This window comes from Saimiri boliviensis, chromosome 2 (assembly GCF_048565385.1).
Source record: "Saimiri boliviensis isolate mSaiBol1 chromosome 2, mSaiBol1.pri, whole genome shotgun sequence".
NCBI lineage: Eukaryota > Metazoa > Chordata > Mammalia > Primates > Cebidae > Saimiri > Saimiri boliviensis.
This window is the reverse complement of record NC_133450.1, coordinates 128,775,039-128,792,952: the sequence shown is the minus strand read 5'-3', so window position 1 is coordinate 128,792,952 and position 17,914 is coordinate 128,775,039. Positions and strand designations below refer to the sequence as shown.

Below are 17,914 nucleotides of genomic sequence, written 5' to 3'. Positions count from 1 at the left end.
CTAGGTGCTCTAGTTCAACAATTAGTCACAAGGAAGAAAGGGCAAAGGAAAGTGGTGACCGTGCAAAACCTCTGAAGGCACAACTGTGTGAAGCAACAGCATCAACCCTGGTCAAGTAGATGCAATCCTCACTTGGCATTCCAGCTGTTCCTCAATGAGCCCAAAGTCAAGCAGCAAAGAAATTCACACACGTGCGCGCGCATGCACGCACACACATTCACACACAGAGAGAGAGAGAGAGAGAGAATGAATGAGAATGTGAATGATGATAAAATACCAAAACTAGGTGAGTTTTTCAAATACCAACATTAGTGGGGAAAGAGGCCAAGGGACCAGACATCAACAGAAATAGGGAGCTAGCCCAGGACGTCAGTAGCAGAGATGGCATGAAGGAAAACAAAGATTACAGAAGAAAAAGAACCAACCTGGCAGCTTGCAAAGGAAGCAGCAGTGGGGGATGGCCCTAAAGCTAAAAGCAACATAGCTATATACACCACAGAATCCATAAGACCAATCCATACAGGATGGTTGCTGGGTTTGAGGTGTGGGAAATGAACTTAAAAATACCAGTTCCAGGCTGGGCCAAGTGGCTCAGGCCTGTAATTCCAGCACTTTGGGAGGCTGAGACAGGTGGATGACAAAGTCAGGAGTTCGAGATCAGCCTGACCAACATGGTGAAACCCTGTCTCTACTAACAGTACAAAAATTAGCCAGGTGTTATGGCATATTATGTAATCCCAGGTACTGAGGAGGCTGAGGCAGGAGAACCGCTTGAACCCAGGAGGCAGAGGTTGCCGTGAGCCAAGATCGTGCTATTGCACTCCAGCCTGGGTGACAGAGCAAAATTGTCTTTAAAAAAAAAAAAAAAAAAAAAATCATTTGATAGTAGTGGCATGTGCCTGTGGTCCCAGCTACTTGGAGGCTGCAGTGAGAGGATCACTTGAGCCTGGGAGGCAGGGGCTTGTAGAGAGCAGAGATTGAGCCACTGCACTCCAGCCTGGATAACAAGAGCGAAACTCCGTCTCAAAAAAAAAAAAACCAACAACAAACCCCAAAACAAACAAAAAACCCCATAAACCAAAAAAACCCCAAAGATCCACAAACTAGTTCCATAGGCAAGCACGATTTTCATAAAATCATTGATAGTTTTCTAAAGCAGAATAGTAAATACCTAAACAACTAAAATTGAGGGTTATGAAAGACACGACAAAAAAAACCTCATACAGGAAAGCATTTTAGAAGATCCTAGGTTTTCTCACTCTCAGTTATTCTACCCTAAGTTAAAAGCTGTGTATGAAAAACAAAGTCAATATTTCATGACAGTTACCTCTGATTCTACTGTGTCTTGTCCTTCTTTTGAACTTTTTCCACTCTTCCCTGCTTTTTGTGATTCCTGGGAAACATGAAGCAAAGTCAATTAGTCTTCTCACTTTTTAGACAGGTAAACATCAGACAAACCAAATGGAGTTTTAAAAACGATTGGCACAATTCTACCAGAGCTTTTGATAGTTTTAACCCACACCATTAGGAAATTCTTGATCATATTGTTTAGGAATCCAATAGAGCAATCCCCCTTTTCAGATTCCTTTCGTTTTATCTGCATTTGAGGTTGAAAACTTTAAGCAGAAAACAGATACATCTAATTTTATACAGCGCTTTCGGCATTTTGAAGATCCACATCACATTCTTTTCTTCCCTCCCACCCTAAACCCTATGAGTATTTCTGGGGTGATACCCAAACGCTACAGAGCTTCACCTGAAGCAGAAACATTCCCGCACCACCCCCCCACCCCCAAGCAAACGCAGCTCGCAGCCCTCACTGCCGCCGCCACCCAGGATAATAATATTGTTTTGAGAGCCCCAGAGCGTCCCTCCCGGGCGGCAGACAAATCCTTACCAGCGTTCAGCGGGGTCCCTTCCCGCTCGGTTTACCCCGTACAGGGGTCCCTCCCCAGGCGTCTACAGCCCACATCCCTGAAGCTCCTTCCCGGGAGACTGCGAGGCTGCGAACCCCCTCGGCGGCCGCACCTGCCCGCTCAGGCCCACCACGTGCTGTCGGGGGCGGGCGCCCCTCCAACCCCCTCCCACGGCCGCGCCTCCCTCCACGCCCGGCACCGGCCCGTCACGAAGGTCCCCGTGGCCCGGGCCTGCGCCCCGCGGCTCCGGCGCAATCCCTGGGCTCCCCGCCCCCACCAGTCGTGAGGGCGAGAGAAGCCCGGGGATGCCCGGCCCGGCCGCCCTCGGGGACGCGGTGCCCGCGGCGTCGGGCGGGGAGGCTGAGCCGGGGCCCGGGCGCAGGACCCCAGCGCTGCCGCGCCCTCCCCCGGAGGTCCCTCCGCCCCCGCCGTCCCGCGGCCGGGCCCGGACTCACTTTCTCCTTCTTGTTTTTATTCGGCATGGCTGGAGCGGGCCGCCGCCGCCGCCGCCCCTGCCTCCGCCTGCCCCCGCAGCAGCAGCGCCCCCGCCCCGGCCGTCGCGCCTCCACGGCCACGGCCGCCGCCGCCGCCGCCGCCGCCGCGGGACTGAATCGTTCGCTCGCTCTCGCTTCCCCTTTTCCAGGCTCCCAGAGGCTGCGGCAGCCGCGGCGGCGGCGGCGGCGGCGGCAGCGGCAGCGGCAGCGGCGTCTCTCCGCCCCTCTCCCGGCCGGCCCGCCCCGCCCCGCCCCGCCTCGCCCCGCCTCGCCCCGCCTCGCCCCGCCTCGCCCCGCCTCGCCCCGCCTCGCCTCGCCTCCGGCCGGCCGGCCGCCCCGCCCCGGGCCGCCCGCCCGCCCGCGCCCGGCCCCGCCTCCCCGCCCTCAGAGGCGCCCTGCCATTGGTCAACGAGCCCCCACGTGTCCTAACGCTCCCCGCTTCCCCGACTCTCTCCGCGCTGCCCGTTCACACCCCCGCCCTCCGTCACCAGTCGCCGCGCACCGGCATCGGGCTGCCCGAGTTCTCAGGACCCGGGCTGACGGCTGGGCCGAGCCGAGTGAGGGGAGGAAGCGTGTAGCTGCCACTGCGGTAACAGGGCCGTGGCCAGCTCAGAGCGTGAGACGTAGGAAATGCACATTTGAAATGTATGGCAGCAACTTCTGCCGCCGGCGAGGCGCGAACAGTGGCCTCTTGGTCTTGTCCCCTCACCGCCGCGGCTCTCGCTGCAGACAAGGGTGCCCCGTACGCTGTGCACTGAGGCGCACGGGTAGGCCCGGCAGCCAAGGGAGCGGTTCGCGGGCCTCCTCTGGGCCCCGCCTCCCTGCCGGCCCCTCCCCTCGACCGGTCCCTTCTCGCGATCAGCTCCTCCCCTCGATCAGCCTCTCCCCTCGATCGGCCCCTCCCCTCGATTAGCCCCCTCCCTCGACCGGTCTCTTCTCTCGATCAGCTCCGCCCCTCCATTAGCCCCTCCCCTCGATCAGCCTCTCCTCTCGATCAGGCCCTCCCCTCGATCAGCTTCTCCCCTCGATCAGCCCCTCCCCTCGATCAGCTCCTCCCCTCGATCAGCCCCTTCCCTCGACCGGTCCCTTCTCTCGATCAGCTCCGCCCCTCCATTAGCCCCTCCCCTCGACCAGCCTCTCCCCTCGACCAACTCCGTCTTCCGCAGCTACTCCCTCAAGGTCCTGCCCACCCGACAGCCCCGCCCTCCCTGGTCGGTCCCGCCCTCCGCAGTTTCTCCCACGAGGTCCCCGCTGCCCGACAGCCACGCCCTTCCCTAGTCGGTCCCGCCCTACTGAGCTCCTCCGCGAGGTCCCGCCCACCTGACAGCCCGTCCCCTCTGGTCGGTCCGGCTCCCCGCGGCTTCTCCGCGAGGTCCCGCCCACCCGACTGTCTCGGCCCTCCCCGGTCGGGTCCCCTCCTCTGCAGCTCCTCCCGCGAGGTCACGCCCACTTGTGTAGTGGCTCTCCTTGGCGTCGGCCCCGCCCACCGAGGCCAGGCCTCGAATACTTAGTGGCCGCTGCACCAATAGGATTTTATTTTTATTCTTTAATTTGTGTTGATCATAAGTGGTGTGGAAACCGCCGCATGATGACTGGGAGTCACCTGATTTCTCTCACCTCGTTAATAGCTGTGGGGAGGGGGCATCCAAGGGAAAAACGTTAACTTTTTTTTTTCTTTAAACGTTAACTTTTTAATACACTACTTTCGCAGTCCACCTCATGCCCAAAACGATTAGAGATGCTAATAACAGGCGTCCGAGATTGCAGAAATGCATTAGGTAGTAAGACTGGGAGTGAACGGATTTCACGTGTGAGAGGCATTGGTGCTTCACCTGTGATGATGCAGGAGCTGCATCTTAACTGGCAGCTTACAAATTATTCCTTCTCTTAGTCCCCGGCTGCTTGTTCTTGGAAGTTGCCAGGCAAAGCATTTTCGGTTGTTCTCAGAGCTCTGCAATGGGAAAGCTGAAAGACAGGGGGTAAGAAAAAAAAGATCTAAAGTGAGAAATGTTGTGGGAGGTACAGGAAGTAAGTTCTGTCTGCGGGTGTCTGAATGTCTGTGGGCCTTTAGACGAATATCTGTAGGTAAGCAGGACAGCTTCAAACAGCTATTTGTGCAGAATAAATGGCTTTTTAATTAATCACTTAAGTGGGTTAATGGTTTCTCCAAAACAAATAGTTAAAAAAAACTTTTGGGGGTGGAGCGATGCCCCTAGTTAATAACATTTTAAAAATAAAATAGATGCTTTTTATTTAGTAAGCCCAGGATCTATCCATATCAAAAAGGAGTAACTTTGAAACTATTGGTTTATAGCCATGAACTCTAAGAGAGGCTGAGAGGCTTCTCCGAGACGAGCCTGTGCCACTAAAATCCTTATATCACAGCTCCTGATCTGGTGTTGCATACAATTCATTCATTCAACACATATTTGTTGGATAACTACTATGTGCAAAGCACGATGCCAGAAATTTCAAGGCACTACCCTTGTCCTCAAGCAATTCACATGCTTGGATAGAAACAGAAGAAAACCAGCAATCAGAAGGACATGACATGTGATGAGTCTACAGGACTGGGGTGAGGGGGGTCAGGCTTGGAAGCATGACGGAGCACTGCACAGGACGTTTTGTTATGGCCAGAGGTTACTTCCAGAGATGAGACTGAAGGAACAGCGACGCTGAATTAAGACTGGTATGCCTTGCCAAGATATTGTACTTCTTTTTGAATGCATTTCAGGGTCACTGACAGATATTAAAGTGGAGAGTGATGTACTCACATTTGCATGTTAGAAGACATTAGTGGCAGGAGTATGGAGAAGGAGGTGAGGGTGGGAGTAAAAGCAGGAGGCAGAAAGAGCAATCAGATCCAGCTACGGCTCAGGTGCGTGCCGGGGAGGTATCTCCACAGCAACAGGGGGAAGGATCGCTGACACGGCAGAGAGCCAGAATTGAGGATAAAAGGCAAATGCTCGTGGCTGTAGTTTGGGCAGCCCAGTGAACAATGAGGAAGGGGTACAAGTGGAGGGCCTGTTTGCAAGGGAACATGATTGCGGTTTGGGACACGTTGCTGTCCCTGCAAAACGTAGGTAGAGGTGTCCAAGATGGCAACTGGAAATATAGCATAGAGGTCTAGTTGCATGTCAGATTAGGGGTTTCTCAGGTCAGTTTAGAGTTTGAGGGAAAGCATAGGGACAAAGTACCAGCAAAGCTGCATAGTTACCATCCAGTGACCTTGAAACCATAGCAACCAGAGAAATCTGACTCAACACCAGTACCTGTATGTAGGGCACCCACACGTTGGGTGCCAGATGTAGGGCTGTGGAGGCCCCACAGGGTCATGGGGTGTCCTTTATGCTGTGTTGGGGGTGCAGAATCCAAGAGGTAAAGAGAGGATACTGAAGAACTGATGAAGAGCATCAGGACTCGGGGCCCACACCACCTGTGAGCGGAGATCAGCAGCAGCCCCCAAATGCCCAAGAGTATCTGTGTTTATTAGGTACAAGCAGGGGGCAGGGTCGTGAGTGAGGTCTCATCTATAGGCTTAGTAATAGGGCATACATAATCACGTGAGTTACAAGTGAGGGGACCACCCCATTATGTTACCTGGGCAGAGAGGTGGGCCGCGCACAGCAGGGGGCTATGACGTGCACAGTAGTAGAGGGTCGTGTACAGAAAAGGGGTCCAACCCCATTAGGTCACCGAGGCAAGGAGGTGGGCTGTGTGCAACAGGTGTCGTGCACAACACTTCTTATCTGGGTGCTGCAGACTTCAAAGGATTTCTAATAGAAGGATACTATAAGCTTAATGCAGTGGGAACTGACAGACTTTGTGTTCTTCTCTTAAGATATTTATGGGAGGATTCTTTGAGCTAGCACAGAAGCGAGAAAAGACTGACAGGGTGTACAGCCACCGTGACTGGTCACGCCAGAAGGGTTCTTCGCCCTTGGTTACTTCCAGGATCTCAGGCCTGAGGCCTACTTTCCACAGGAACTGAATGCAACATACTACAACTCCTTTATCAGGAGGAGAGGCACTTGCTTCAAGCCTGCCATACAGTGTGTGCCCTTTCAGGCAGGGACGCCACTGCCTGGATCTTTGGTTCTCATACTGGTCTGGCTGTTTTCCCATGTACTGCTTCTGTTCTGTGACTGCTCTAGGCATTCCTCCTACTACAAACCACTATATGGTTATATAGAAGGATTATATAAATCAGCACTAAATGTGTCAGTACAGCTCCGACTATAATACCTATATGATTATACAGAAAGGTTATATAGAACTAAGTATACTAGATATATGTAAGCAGTAAGTTATGCCTCAAGCACTAATTCCATAAACTAATATATGATTATATGTGAAGGATTATACAAAGGAAACAGCTGAGCAATAACACTATAAACTAAGATATTCTTCAGGCACTAGTTGTGCCTGGGGTCTGGACAGTTCTCCTTCCTCAGCGCCCATGGAGGGTGTTACCCACACCTGTACACCTGCGTAAGGTCAGAGAACAAGTCTGAGATGCAACAGTGTCTCGCTCTGTCATTCAGGCTGGAGGTCAGTGGCATGATCACGGCTCACTGCAGCCTCCATCCGCAGTGATGGCTCAAGCAATCCTCCCACCTCAGCTTCCTGAGTGGCTGGGACCACAGGTGCATCCCAACATGACCAGGCTGGTCTTGAACTTCTGGGCTCAAGCAATCCTCCCGCCTTGGCCTCCCAAAGTGCTGGGATTATAGGCGTGAACCACCACACCCAGCTAGAATTAGTTTCTTCAAATGCTAGGCGCTGAGAAACACAGAATGCCTGAGACACAATCATTGCCCCTTGGAAGCTCAGCTGAAAATCCAAGTATGCAAGATTGCCTGGATGCCTAGAAGGTCTAGGAACAATGTGATGAAACCTAAGCCCACAGACTGGGGTCTGTGAGTGCCAAGAGAGAAGGCTTTCTGGGCAGGGTGAACACAGCTGCAGCCTGGGCGGCAGGGAGTGCCACACCAGCCTCAGAGGGGCAGGTAGGGCCAGCTGTGCTGCAGGTGCTTCACAGAGAAGACATAGGCCACTGGAGTGGTTTCATTTGCCCACATCAGGGAGGACCATCTCTAATGACAGTTACCGATTGCTCGTAGAGGACACTGGGTTTCATGCAGTGTCCTGGGTGCTGTGGTATTTATAGGAATGCTAAAGATAGATATAGTCCCTGTTCCCAAAAGAAGGCATTCAGGACAGGCTATCAAAATGACATATAAAGTCAGTATGTGGGTGTGCATGTGTGTGCACACATACTTGTGCGTGTTCTTGTGTGTGTGTTTGTGTAGCAGAGGGTTACCTCTTCCAGTATGGCCCCACCTTCCATGTTCATAAAGGCACTGCTGGCATCACGCAAAACTCCTTCTGGGACACTTTTTTGAGATGGGCCCTGATACAGTGAGGATATTTATCCCCACCCAAATTCCATGTTGAAATGTAATCCCCAGTGTTGGAGGTGGGGCCTGCTGGGAGGCAGATGCCTCATGAACGGGTTGGGCCGTCCCTCAGTGATGAGTGAGCTCTCACTTGGAGTTCACATGAGATCTAGCCGTTTAAAAGTATGTGGCATCTCCCTTCACCTTGAGCCTGGTTTCACCATGTGAAATGCCTTCCACCATGAGTGGAAACTCCCTGAGGCCTCACCAGAAGCTGAGCAGATGCCAGCACCAGCCTTCCTGCACAGTCTGCAGAACCAAGAGCCATTTAAACCTCTTTTCTTTATAAATTACCCAATCTCAGGTATTTGTATATTAGTGATGCAAGAATGGACTAATACAGTCTCTCAAACCCAAACATACCTTTTCAGAGTCTGTCTTCTCTGTACCTTGGGTTGCTTTATTTGTGCCCCTTGGGTCTCTGGAAGATCAGAGAGGTTCTCAGAGGATTGGGGTCTTTGGCGTCACTGTAGCCACCAGCCACAGCCCTACACCATCCACTGCTGTGCCCTGGATGACACAGGTGACACATGTGAGCAGGCAGAGAGAGGGAGGCCCTTGACTCAGAATCAGCCTGCACCCTTCCCCGCATCTGCCCTTCCTGCATCTTCTCTGTGAAGAAGCCTGCAGCACAGCTGGCCCTGCCTGCCCCTCTGAGGCTGGTGTGGCGCTCCCTGCCGCCCAGGCTGCAGCTATGTTCACCCTGCCCAGAAAGCCTTCTCTCTTGGCACTCACAGACCCCAGTCTGTGGGCTTAGGTTTCATCACGTTGTTCTAGGCATCCAGGCAATCTTGCATACTTGGATTTTCAGCTGAGCTTCCAAGGGGCAATGATTGTGTCTCAGGCATTCTGTGTTTCTCAGTGCCTAGCATTTGAAGAAACTAATTCTAGCTGGGTGTGGTGGTTCACGCCTATAATCCCAGCACTTTGGGAGGCCAAGGCGGGAGGATTGCTTGAGCCCAGAAGTTCAAGACCAGCCTGGTCATGTTGGGATGCACCTGTGGTCCCAGCCACTCAGGAAGCTGAGGTGGGAGGATTGCTTGAGCCATCACTGCGGATGGAGGCTGTAGTGAGCCGTGATCACGCCACTGAACTCCAGCCTGGGTGACAGAGCGAGACACTGTTGCATCTCAGACTTGCTCTCTGACCTTACGCCACCTTTCTTTAACTGCTATCTTTCTCCAGCTTTGAGGTGTGCTGATGGGCCCTCCTCTGTCTGTGCCACCAGCTCCCCTAGGCACCCAGCTCCCACCTCCTCACTTCTCCTGGCTCAGGGCTACCTGGATTGGGTAGTGACTTCCTTTCAGGCCATCCCTGAGGCCTCCCCCAAAACTAGCTGTGATCACATCTACTCCTCCCACCTTTCCTCACTTCCTTTCCATGGAAATGTCATGAAACACGCATTTCATACTGAATTTGTATCTATTTTTTCATGCATCAGACTCCTTCCACTACAAATTTGCCTGCAGAGTTGGAGTAGAGAGTATGTTAAGTCAGATTACATTTAAATTAATTATCCATATATCAAGAGGGTGGATTACACTCTGGGCGTGTATCAAGCACTCAGTAAGTTTAACAAGTGGACCATGATTTGAAGTGAGGTACCATTCGGTTCTGAGGAGTCCAAGAAAATACCCAAAAGGTAGTACTTTCAGGCCCAGAGGCACCCAGAGAGCTTGTTAGACTAAGCCAAGCATCTTCCTTGGCCCCTGCAGAGCTTTGATAAATGCCAAGAGCCAGTCGGGCCCCCACAGCTGGGAATAAACGCCACGGGTGCTGTAGTAATGTGCCTGGAGTACTTTCCCAATGAGATCCAAAAGGCAGAAGGAAATTTGTGAAGGTTTCAAAAACTGAAAATTGCATAGATTATTCTAAAAGCGATGAAAATTCAAAAAAATTCTAAAAATATCTTAATAAAATTTTGTATCCAAGTATTGAAGAAAAATGGAAAACAACAGAAAATAATCCATTTTCATATAAAAGGAGTGAGACACAATCCCTTTCTTTTTTCCTCCCAAATCCCTAAGCCCAGTGGAGATAAGATGGGACAGAAATAACTTAGCCCAGGGTGGCGGGAGCAGCACACCGTAAGAGCCTCAGCCAGCAGGATTAGGGACTTTCAGAGAGAGGAGACGCATTCAATGGAGCAGCGGAGAGCTCGCTGGAAGGGAGGGCGTGGATAATCAGCTGCAGCGTGTTCAAGTACTGACTTTTAGTTCTTGTCTTAAGTTTGGGGTGACTGGTTTTAACAGGCTGGAACAGATGGCCCAGTCAGAAGGGTTTAATTGGAAATCAGTGAATGAAAGGTCCATGCACAGAGGCATGCAGGGGTCACGCCAGGGACGAGTGAGTGGGAAGCAGGCAGGGGCCGTAGCTGTGGGAGCTGTCCTTGTTCCCAGGCCTCACTGGGCAGAGGGAGGCAGAGGTCATACCAGAACCTGGTGTAGCCGACCCATTGTCATAGTCCCCATCATTGTGCAGGGAGGGAGGCCAGGACGGGTGAAGACACACCCCACCCTCTCGCTTCTCCCCTCCTCTCTCTCACCAGTACCACCCATTTTGCTGATGCACCTGAGTCAGAGGTCCAGGAAGCCCAGTGAGGCATCCCTTGATGTCCTGCTGCAGGGTGGAGAAGGGTGGGGCGTGGCTGCCAAGGGGGCCTTCGGTGGAGAATAACCTGGTGTCATGGCGGAATGGGAGATCTGGAATTAGAAGGTGTGGGTTTGTGTAGACTCTGTGTGAGTCTCAAAATCTTTAACCTAATGGTTCTGAAACAGGGGTGATTCTGCCCCGCAGGGGCCATTGGTGATGTCTGGAGATATTTTTGGTTGTCACTGGGTGGGGGGGGGGGGCTACTGGCATCTAGTGGGTAGAAGCCAGGGAGGCCGCTACACATCCAGCAGTGCACAGGACAGCCACACACAACAGAGTCCCTTGGCCCAAAAGACAGTAGTGCCGAGGTGGAGAACCGCTGGTCTAAACTCACGAAAAATGGATATGACACAACCTGCCCTGCCCTCTCTGGTGGTTACCAAGAGCATTGCAGAAGACAGTGGGCATGAAAGCCAGAACTGTGCCACAGACTTCATTTAAAGAGAAGTTCTTTATCCGGGCAGAACACCACAGTCTGCTGGATGCACTTCACCCCTCTCCCCCAACCCCCTGCCATTTTCATCTTTCCTGCCCTTTGTGTGGAGAAAGAGAAAGCCTCCACTGCATCTTTGAAAGAGAGCAGCCCCCTGCTCCAGCGAGCAGGATTCTCTTCCAGGTCACTACTCCATCCTGGGAGACCTGAAGAGACTCCCTTTCTGCATGAACTGGCATCCAAGTTATAACAGAGAAGGAATGAGACTGCCTTTAATTATTTAAAGTCACAGCAAAATACAGCATCAAGTTTACCATCTGAACATTTTTAAGTGTACAGTTCTAAGGCACTAAGTGTATTCGCATTGTTGTGCAACGACCACCACCATCCACCCGCAGAACTTTCCGTCTTCCCAAACTGATACCTGCTCCAACCGAAGCACTCCTCTTCCCCCGTCTCCAGCCCCTGGCAACCGCCATTCTACTGTCTGTCTCAATGACTTTGGCTACGCTAGTGCCTCAAATAAGTGGAATCATGCAGCATTTGTCCTTTTGCGATTGGCTTATTCCACTTAGCATAATATCCTCAAGTTTTATCCATGTTGTAGCATGTGTTAGAATTTCTTTCCTTTTTAAGGCTGATATTCCGTTGCATGAATATTCATGTGTTGCATTGTTTATTCATTCATCTGTAGGTGAACACTTGGGATGCCTCCACCTCTTGGCTATTGTGAACAATTCTGCTATTAACATGGGTGTGCAAATATCTCTTTGAGACCCTGCTTTCAATTCTTTTGGGTATATACCCTGTATTAGTTCATTCTCACACTGCTATAAAAAACTAGCCAGATGTAGGTGAGGGGGGATGAAGGCAGCAAACCACCTTGCCATGTATGTACCTACACAGCAATCCTGCATGATCTGCACATGTACCCTAGAACCCAAAGTACAATAAAAAAAATAAAAATAACTAGCTGAGACTGGGTAATTTGTAAAGAAAATTGATTTAATTGACTCACAGTTCTTCAGGCTGTAAAGAAGGCATGGTGGAGGTGGGCAGCTCACAAAACTTACAATCATGGCAGAAGGGTGAGGTAAAAGCAAGCACGTCTTCACATGGCGGCAGGAGAGAGAGAGAAGAGGGAAGTGCTACACACTTTTAAACAAGCAGAGCTCATGAAAACTCACTGTCACAGGAACAACAAGGAGAAATACAACCCCATGATCACCTCCCACCAGGCTCCTCCTTAAACCTGTGGGGATTGCAATTCGACATCAGATTTGGGTAGGGACACAGAGCCAACCCGTACCATACCCAGAAGTGGAATTGCTGGGTCATATGGTAATTCTATTTTAAGTTTTTGAGGAGTCTCCATACTATTGTCTCTAGAGCCTGCCCCATTTTATATTGCTACCAACCATACACAAGTTTCCATTTTCTCCACATCCTCACCAACACTTATTATTTTTTTTCAATAGTAACCTAACTAATAGGTGTGAGATGATATCCATTATGGTTTTGATTTGTATTTCCATAATGATTAGTGTACAACCTCTTTGGAGGAACGTCTATTCAAGTCCTTTGCCTATTTTTAAATTGGGTTATTTGTTTTTTCTTCTTGCTGTTGTAGTTGTAGTAATTCTTTATATATTCTGGATATTAATCCCTTATCAGATATATGATCTACAAATATTTTCTCTCAGATTCCATAGGGTGCCTTTCACTCTGTTAATTACATCCTTTGATGCACAGAAATTTTAAATTTTGATGGAGTCCAATTTATCTATTTTTATTTTTGTTATCTGTGCTTTTGGTGTCAAATTCAAGAAATCATTGCCAAATCTAATGTCATGAGGCTTTCCCTCTATGTTTTCTTCCAAGAATTTTACAGTTTTAGCTCTTATATTTAGGTCTTTGCTTCATCTTGGATTAATTTTTGTGTATGGTATAGAGTAAGGGTTCATTTGGGGTTAATTTTTGTGTATGGTATAGGGTAAGAGTTCATTTTGGATTAATTTTTGTGTATGGTATAGAGTAAGGGTTCATTTGTGTATGGCATAGGGTAAGGGTACAACTGCATTCTTTTGCATGTGCATATCCAGTTTTCACAGCACCACTGTTTTTTTTTTTTTTTTTTTTTTTTTGAGACGGAGTTTCACTCTTGTTACCCAGGCTGGAGCGCAATGGCGCAATCTCGGCTCACCGCAACCTCCGCCTCCTGGGTTTAGGCAATTCTCCTGCCTCAGCCTCCTGAGTAGCTGGGATTACAGGCACTCACCACCATGCCCAGCTAATTTTTTGTGTTTTTAGTAGAGACAGGGTTTCACCATGTTGACCAGGATGGTCTCAGTCTCTTGACCTTGTGATCCACCCGCCTCGGCCTCCCAAAGTGCTGGGATGACAGGCGTGAGCCACCGTGCCCGGCCCTCACAGCACCACTGTTAACAAGACTGTCCTTTCCCCATTGCTTGATCTTGGCACCTTTTCCAAAAATCATTTGCCATTTCTTTTCTGGGCTCTCTGTTCTATGACATTGGTTGACATACCTGTCTTTATCCTGGTACCACACTGTTTTGATTTCTGTAGTATGTTTTGAAATCAGGAAGTTTGAGTTCTTCAACTTTGGTCTTCTTTTCCAAGACTGTTGTGGCTCTTCAGTATCCCTTGAGATTCCGTATGAATTTTAAGATGGAGTTTTCCTCTGCAACGATTGCCATTGGGATTTCTGGTGTGGGTTGCATTCAAGCTGCAGGTCACATCGGGTAGCATGAACATCTTAACTATTAAGCTTTCCAAACTCATGAACACAGGATGTATTTCCATTTAGTTGTCTTTATTTTTTTTCCAGCAACAGTGTGTAGTTTCCAGTGTAAAAGTCTTTTGCCTCCTTGGTTAAGTTTATTCCTGATAATTTTATTCTTTTTGATGTTATTGTAAATGGCATTGTTTTCTTAATTTCCCTTTTGGATTCTTCATTTTTAGTATAAGAAACACAACTGATTTTGTGGGTTGATTTAGTATCCTGCAACTTTGCTGAACTCATGGATTAGTTCTAACAGGATATGTGTGTGTGTGTGTGTGTGTGTGTGTGTGTGTGTGTGTGTGTGTGTTCTTATCTGCAAATGGAAACAATTTTACTTCTTCCTTTCCAGTTTGGATAGCTTCATTTCTTTTTCTTGTTTAATTGTTCTGTGTGGGATTTCCAGTGCTATGTTGCATAAAAGTGGCAAAATGAGCATCTTTGCCTCATTTGTAGTCTTAGAGGAAAACTTTCAGTCTTTCACCATTGAGTATGATGTTAGTTGTTGGCCATTTATACACAACTTTCATTATATTGAGGTAGTTGCCTTCTTATCCTAGTTTATTGAGTGTTTTTATTATGAAAGTATGTTGAATTTTATCAAATGTTTTTTATGCATCAATTGAGATAATCGAGGGATTTTTCTTTCTTCCTTCTGTTAATGTGGTGTGTTACCTTGATTGATTTTTGTATGTTGAACCATTCTTGCATTCCAAGAATAAATCCCGTTTGGTCACAGGGTATAATCCTTTTAATGTGCTGTTGAATTCTGGTGGCTAGTAGTTTATCGAGACTTGTTGCATTGATATTCATCAGGGATATTGGTCTGTAATTTTCTTTCCATATAAAGTTTTTGTCTGGCTTTAGTATCATGCTAGCTTCATAAAATGAGCTAGGAAGTGTTTCTTCTCTTCGATTTTTTGAAAAAGTTTGAGGAGGGTTGGTGTAAATTCCTTAAAGTTTTGGTAGAATTCACCAATGGTGTCATCTAAGCCGGGGCTTTTCATTGTTGTGAGGCTTTTCATTACTGATTCAATGAGCCTGCCTTTTTAGAATGAATGTTACAAATTTATGGCCAAACAAATTTTTTTAAAGAGGAGTAGTTCTTTACTTTGGAAGGTGATACACCTTTTATAACTATGTGCTTTTCTCAGATTTCTAGAATATCTTTTTGGAATAGTAAGTTTTGATGACTTCATTGCCCTAATTTGTTACTATTACTTCACTTTATTGCCATAGTTTGCTTTCTTTTTTCTTTCTTTTTTTTTTTTTTTTAGACAGAGTCTTGCTCTGTCACCCAGGCTGGATTGCAGCAGAGTGATTTTGGCTCACTACAGCCTCCACTTCATGGGTTCAAGTGATTCTTGTGCTTCAGCCTCCTGAGTAGCTGGGATTACAGGTGTGCACCACCACGCCCGGCTAATTTTTGTATTTTTAGTAGAGATGGAGTTTGGCCATGTTGACCAGGCTGGTCTCAAACTCCTGGGCTCAAGCAATCCACCTGCCTCGGTCTCCCAATGTATTGGGATTACAGGCGTGAGCCCTGCGTCCAGTGAGGCTCTCTTCTTAAACAGAAAAAACCCAAGTAAACCCAGATATTATTCTCTACCTTATGCAACTTGACACACATGACTCTTGGCTCTCATAGACAGCAAATCCACACTTGAAGATGAAAATTTGCTGCAACTTCAGGTATGTAACAGCATGAGCTACAGGCTTGTAAATGAGTTCTAACTCACAGTAAATTCACTTATGACTAACAATAGATGGGTCCTTCAAATGGCAAGCGCTTAGGTAAGGGCGTCCACAGGCCCTGGCAGCCGTGACTTCATGGGAAGGGCAGGGAATCAGCTGAGGGGGCCCTGCACTCATCCAGGGTCTGCCACTTGCTGCCTGTGCCATCTTGAGCAGGTTTGCAGGGCGGAGTTTCTGTGGTTTCCCAGAACTGTGCCAGCCTAGACAAAGCAATATCAGAAAAAGCTGTCAGACCCATTCCACGGATTCTAGCCCAGCTACCTTCTAGAGTTCTCGGGGGTGCCCCTCATGTGAACTTGCAAAGTGAACAGAACACTGGCTTTGAAGTTAGGGCTCCGCTTTCATTCATTCATCTACTCATTTATCCATTCATTCGTCACTGAGCTCTGCCACCTGGATCTTGTTCACTTAATCACCTTGAGGCTCAGTGGTGTCATCTATTCAATCGAGATAGAAGTGTCTCCCTCCAAGGGCTTTACAAGGTGAGAAGTAACATATATACACTTCCCAGCACAGTGTCTGCTCAGGGTCTGTTTTAGGGGCCTGTGCCCTGTGCAGTTACACAGGGCACTGTACTCAGAAGGGTTCTACACTTCAATGTTTGGATATGACCATCTTGAAATTCTTTTTTTTTTTTTTTTGAGATGGAGTCTTGCTCTGTCACTCAGGCTGGAGTGCAGCAGCATTATCTCAGCTCACTGCAACCTCCGCCTCCCAGGTTCAAGCGATTCTTCTGCCTCGGCCTCCTGAGTAGCTGAGACTACAGGCACACACCAGCATGCCCAGCTAATTGTTATATTTTTAGTAGAGATGGGGTTTCACTACATTGACCAGGCTGTTTCCAAACTCCTGCCCTCAGGTGATCCGCCAGCCTTGGCCTCCCAAAAGTGCTGGGATTACAGGCGTGAGCCACGGCACCCAGCCTTGAAATTCTTAAGACTTAAAACAAGGGGCCCTGCATGCTCATTTTGCCCTGGGCCCCTCAAATCATGTAGCAGTCCTGTGTCTGGGCATGGCAGAAGCTGCATGTGGTGGAGGGGTCATTGGCACAGCCCTCCCTTTACCATCTAGCAGGACCTGCCTCTGCTTTTCCTCTCCCCTCTGGACTCACTGAGTTCTGTGAAGTGTCTGGAGAGTCCACAGGGCCTGCTCCAGCCCCGTGGCCTGCAGAGGTATGTCGTGCCCTGTAGCTGCTCCCTGAGTCACAGTGTGTGCACCCCTGGTGTTGGAGGCTGGGTGGCCCTGGAGCCCACCCGCTCTCTGCTGGGCTCTGCTTCCAAGTGTCAGGGCAGGGTTGCCTCCCTGCCTTGAGCTCCTATGGCCTCACAAAGATTTCGGGGAGGAAGTGCTTCTGATTGTTACTTTCCTTGGGCTGTGGGCACATACCCACCAGGGCACATCTGAACCATGGTATGACAGCAGCGTGTACCAAAACAGGGCCTCCTGCCCACACACAAGATGGAGATGACCATCGTCAGCCTCAGACTGCTGTCAGCCTTGAATGATACATGAAATGCCTGGCGTGTGCTTACAAGGTATGCAAAGAACACTGTCACGAGATCAATCAAATCAGCTGCCATTTCATCAATTTTAGTGTGTTCGTGTGTGTGTGCATGTGCAGTAACTTATACCGAAAACAAGAGAAAAATATTAAAAGCTAGTTATATTTTAATCCACCAAAGCCATTCTATAAACATCTCGCTAGCCTTTTCCTTTAAATGTGTATTGGAACTGCTTTCCAATGCACAAAAAGTTGCAAAAGTAAAATAGTATAGAGAACACCGTACACCTTTTACTCAGATTCACCTGCTGACATTTCACCCTATTTGATCACTTTCTATCTCTGTCTGCCTGTATCTGTCTGTCTATCTACAATTTGTTTCTGAGCCATTTCAGAGTATGTAGCTACCTATATGAGGCCCTTTCTCCCTAAATACTTGAGTTTATATTTTGTAAGAAAAGGGCTCTTCTTTTACATAAGCACATAAATGTTTGTGCATCAATACAAAACTTTAATTGACTGCCCGTATTCCAGTTTCATCAGTTGACCTAATGTTAGGTTTTACAACTTTTTTTTATTGTTGTTGTTGCCGTCCAGCACAAGATCCAACCTAAGGCCAGGCATTGCAGCAAATTTACATCTCTTTAGTGGCCTTCAATTTGAAGCATTTCTACAGACTTTGTCTTTTATGATATCAATGTTTTAAAAGAGAACTCCCGCTGGGTGTGGTGGCTCACGCCTGGAATCCCAGCACTTTGGGAGGCTGAGGTGGGTGGATTGCCTGAGGTCAGGAGTTGGAGACCAGCCTGGCCAATATGATGAAACCCTGTTTCTACTAAAAATACACAAATTCTCCAGGTGTGGTGGCTGGCATCTGTAAATCCCAACTACTTGGAAGCTGAGG

The 17,914-nt window shown here is 48.7% G+C and overlaps 1 protein-coding gene across 5 annotated transcripts in view; it reads right to left on the bottom strand.

Moving 5' to 3' along the window:
• PPP2R5C (protein phosphatase 2 regulatory subunit B'gamma) overlaps positions 1–2,600 on the bottom strand; it is a 175,825-nt gene extending 173,225 nt beyond the window's left edge. For 2 of the 5 annotated variants that reach the window (XM_039462806.2, XM_039462804.2), the window contains exons 1-2: positions 2,372–2,599; positions 1,328–1,393 (exon numbers count right to left, since the gene is read on the bottom strand). In XM_039462806.2, coding sequence (XP_039318740.1) covers positions 1,328–1,393; positions 2,372–2,398 — 93 coding nt within the window. In that variant the 5' untranslated portion in view covers positions 2,399–2,599. Of the gene's footprint in view, positions 1–1,327; positions 1,394–1,897; positions 1,917–2,371 lie in introns of those variants that run through there. The other 3 variants (XM_039462803.2, XM_039462805.2, XM_074394313.1) reach the window with 3 other exon arrangements.
• Positions 2,601–17,914: the final 15,314 nt, after the last annotated feature.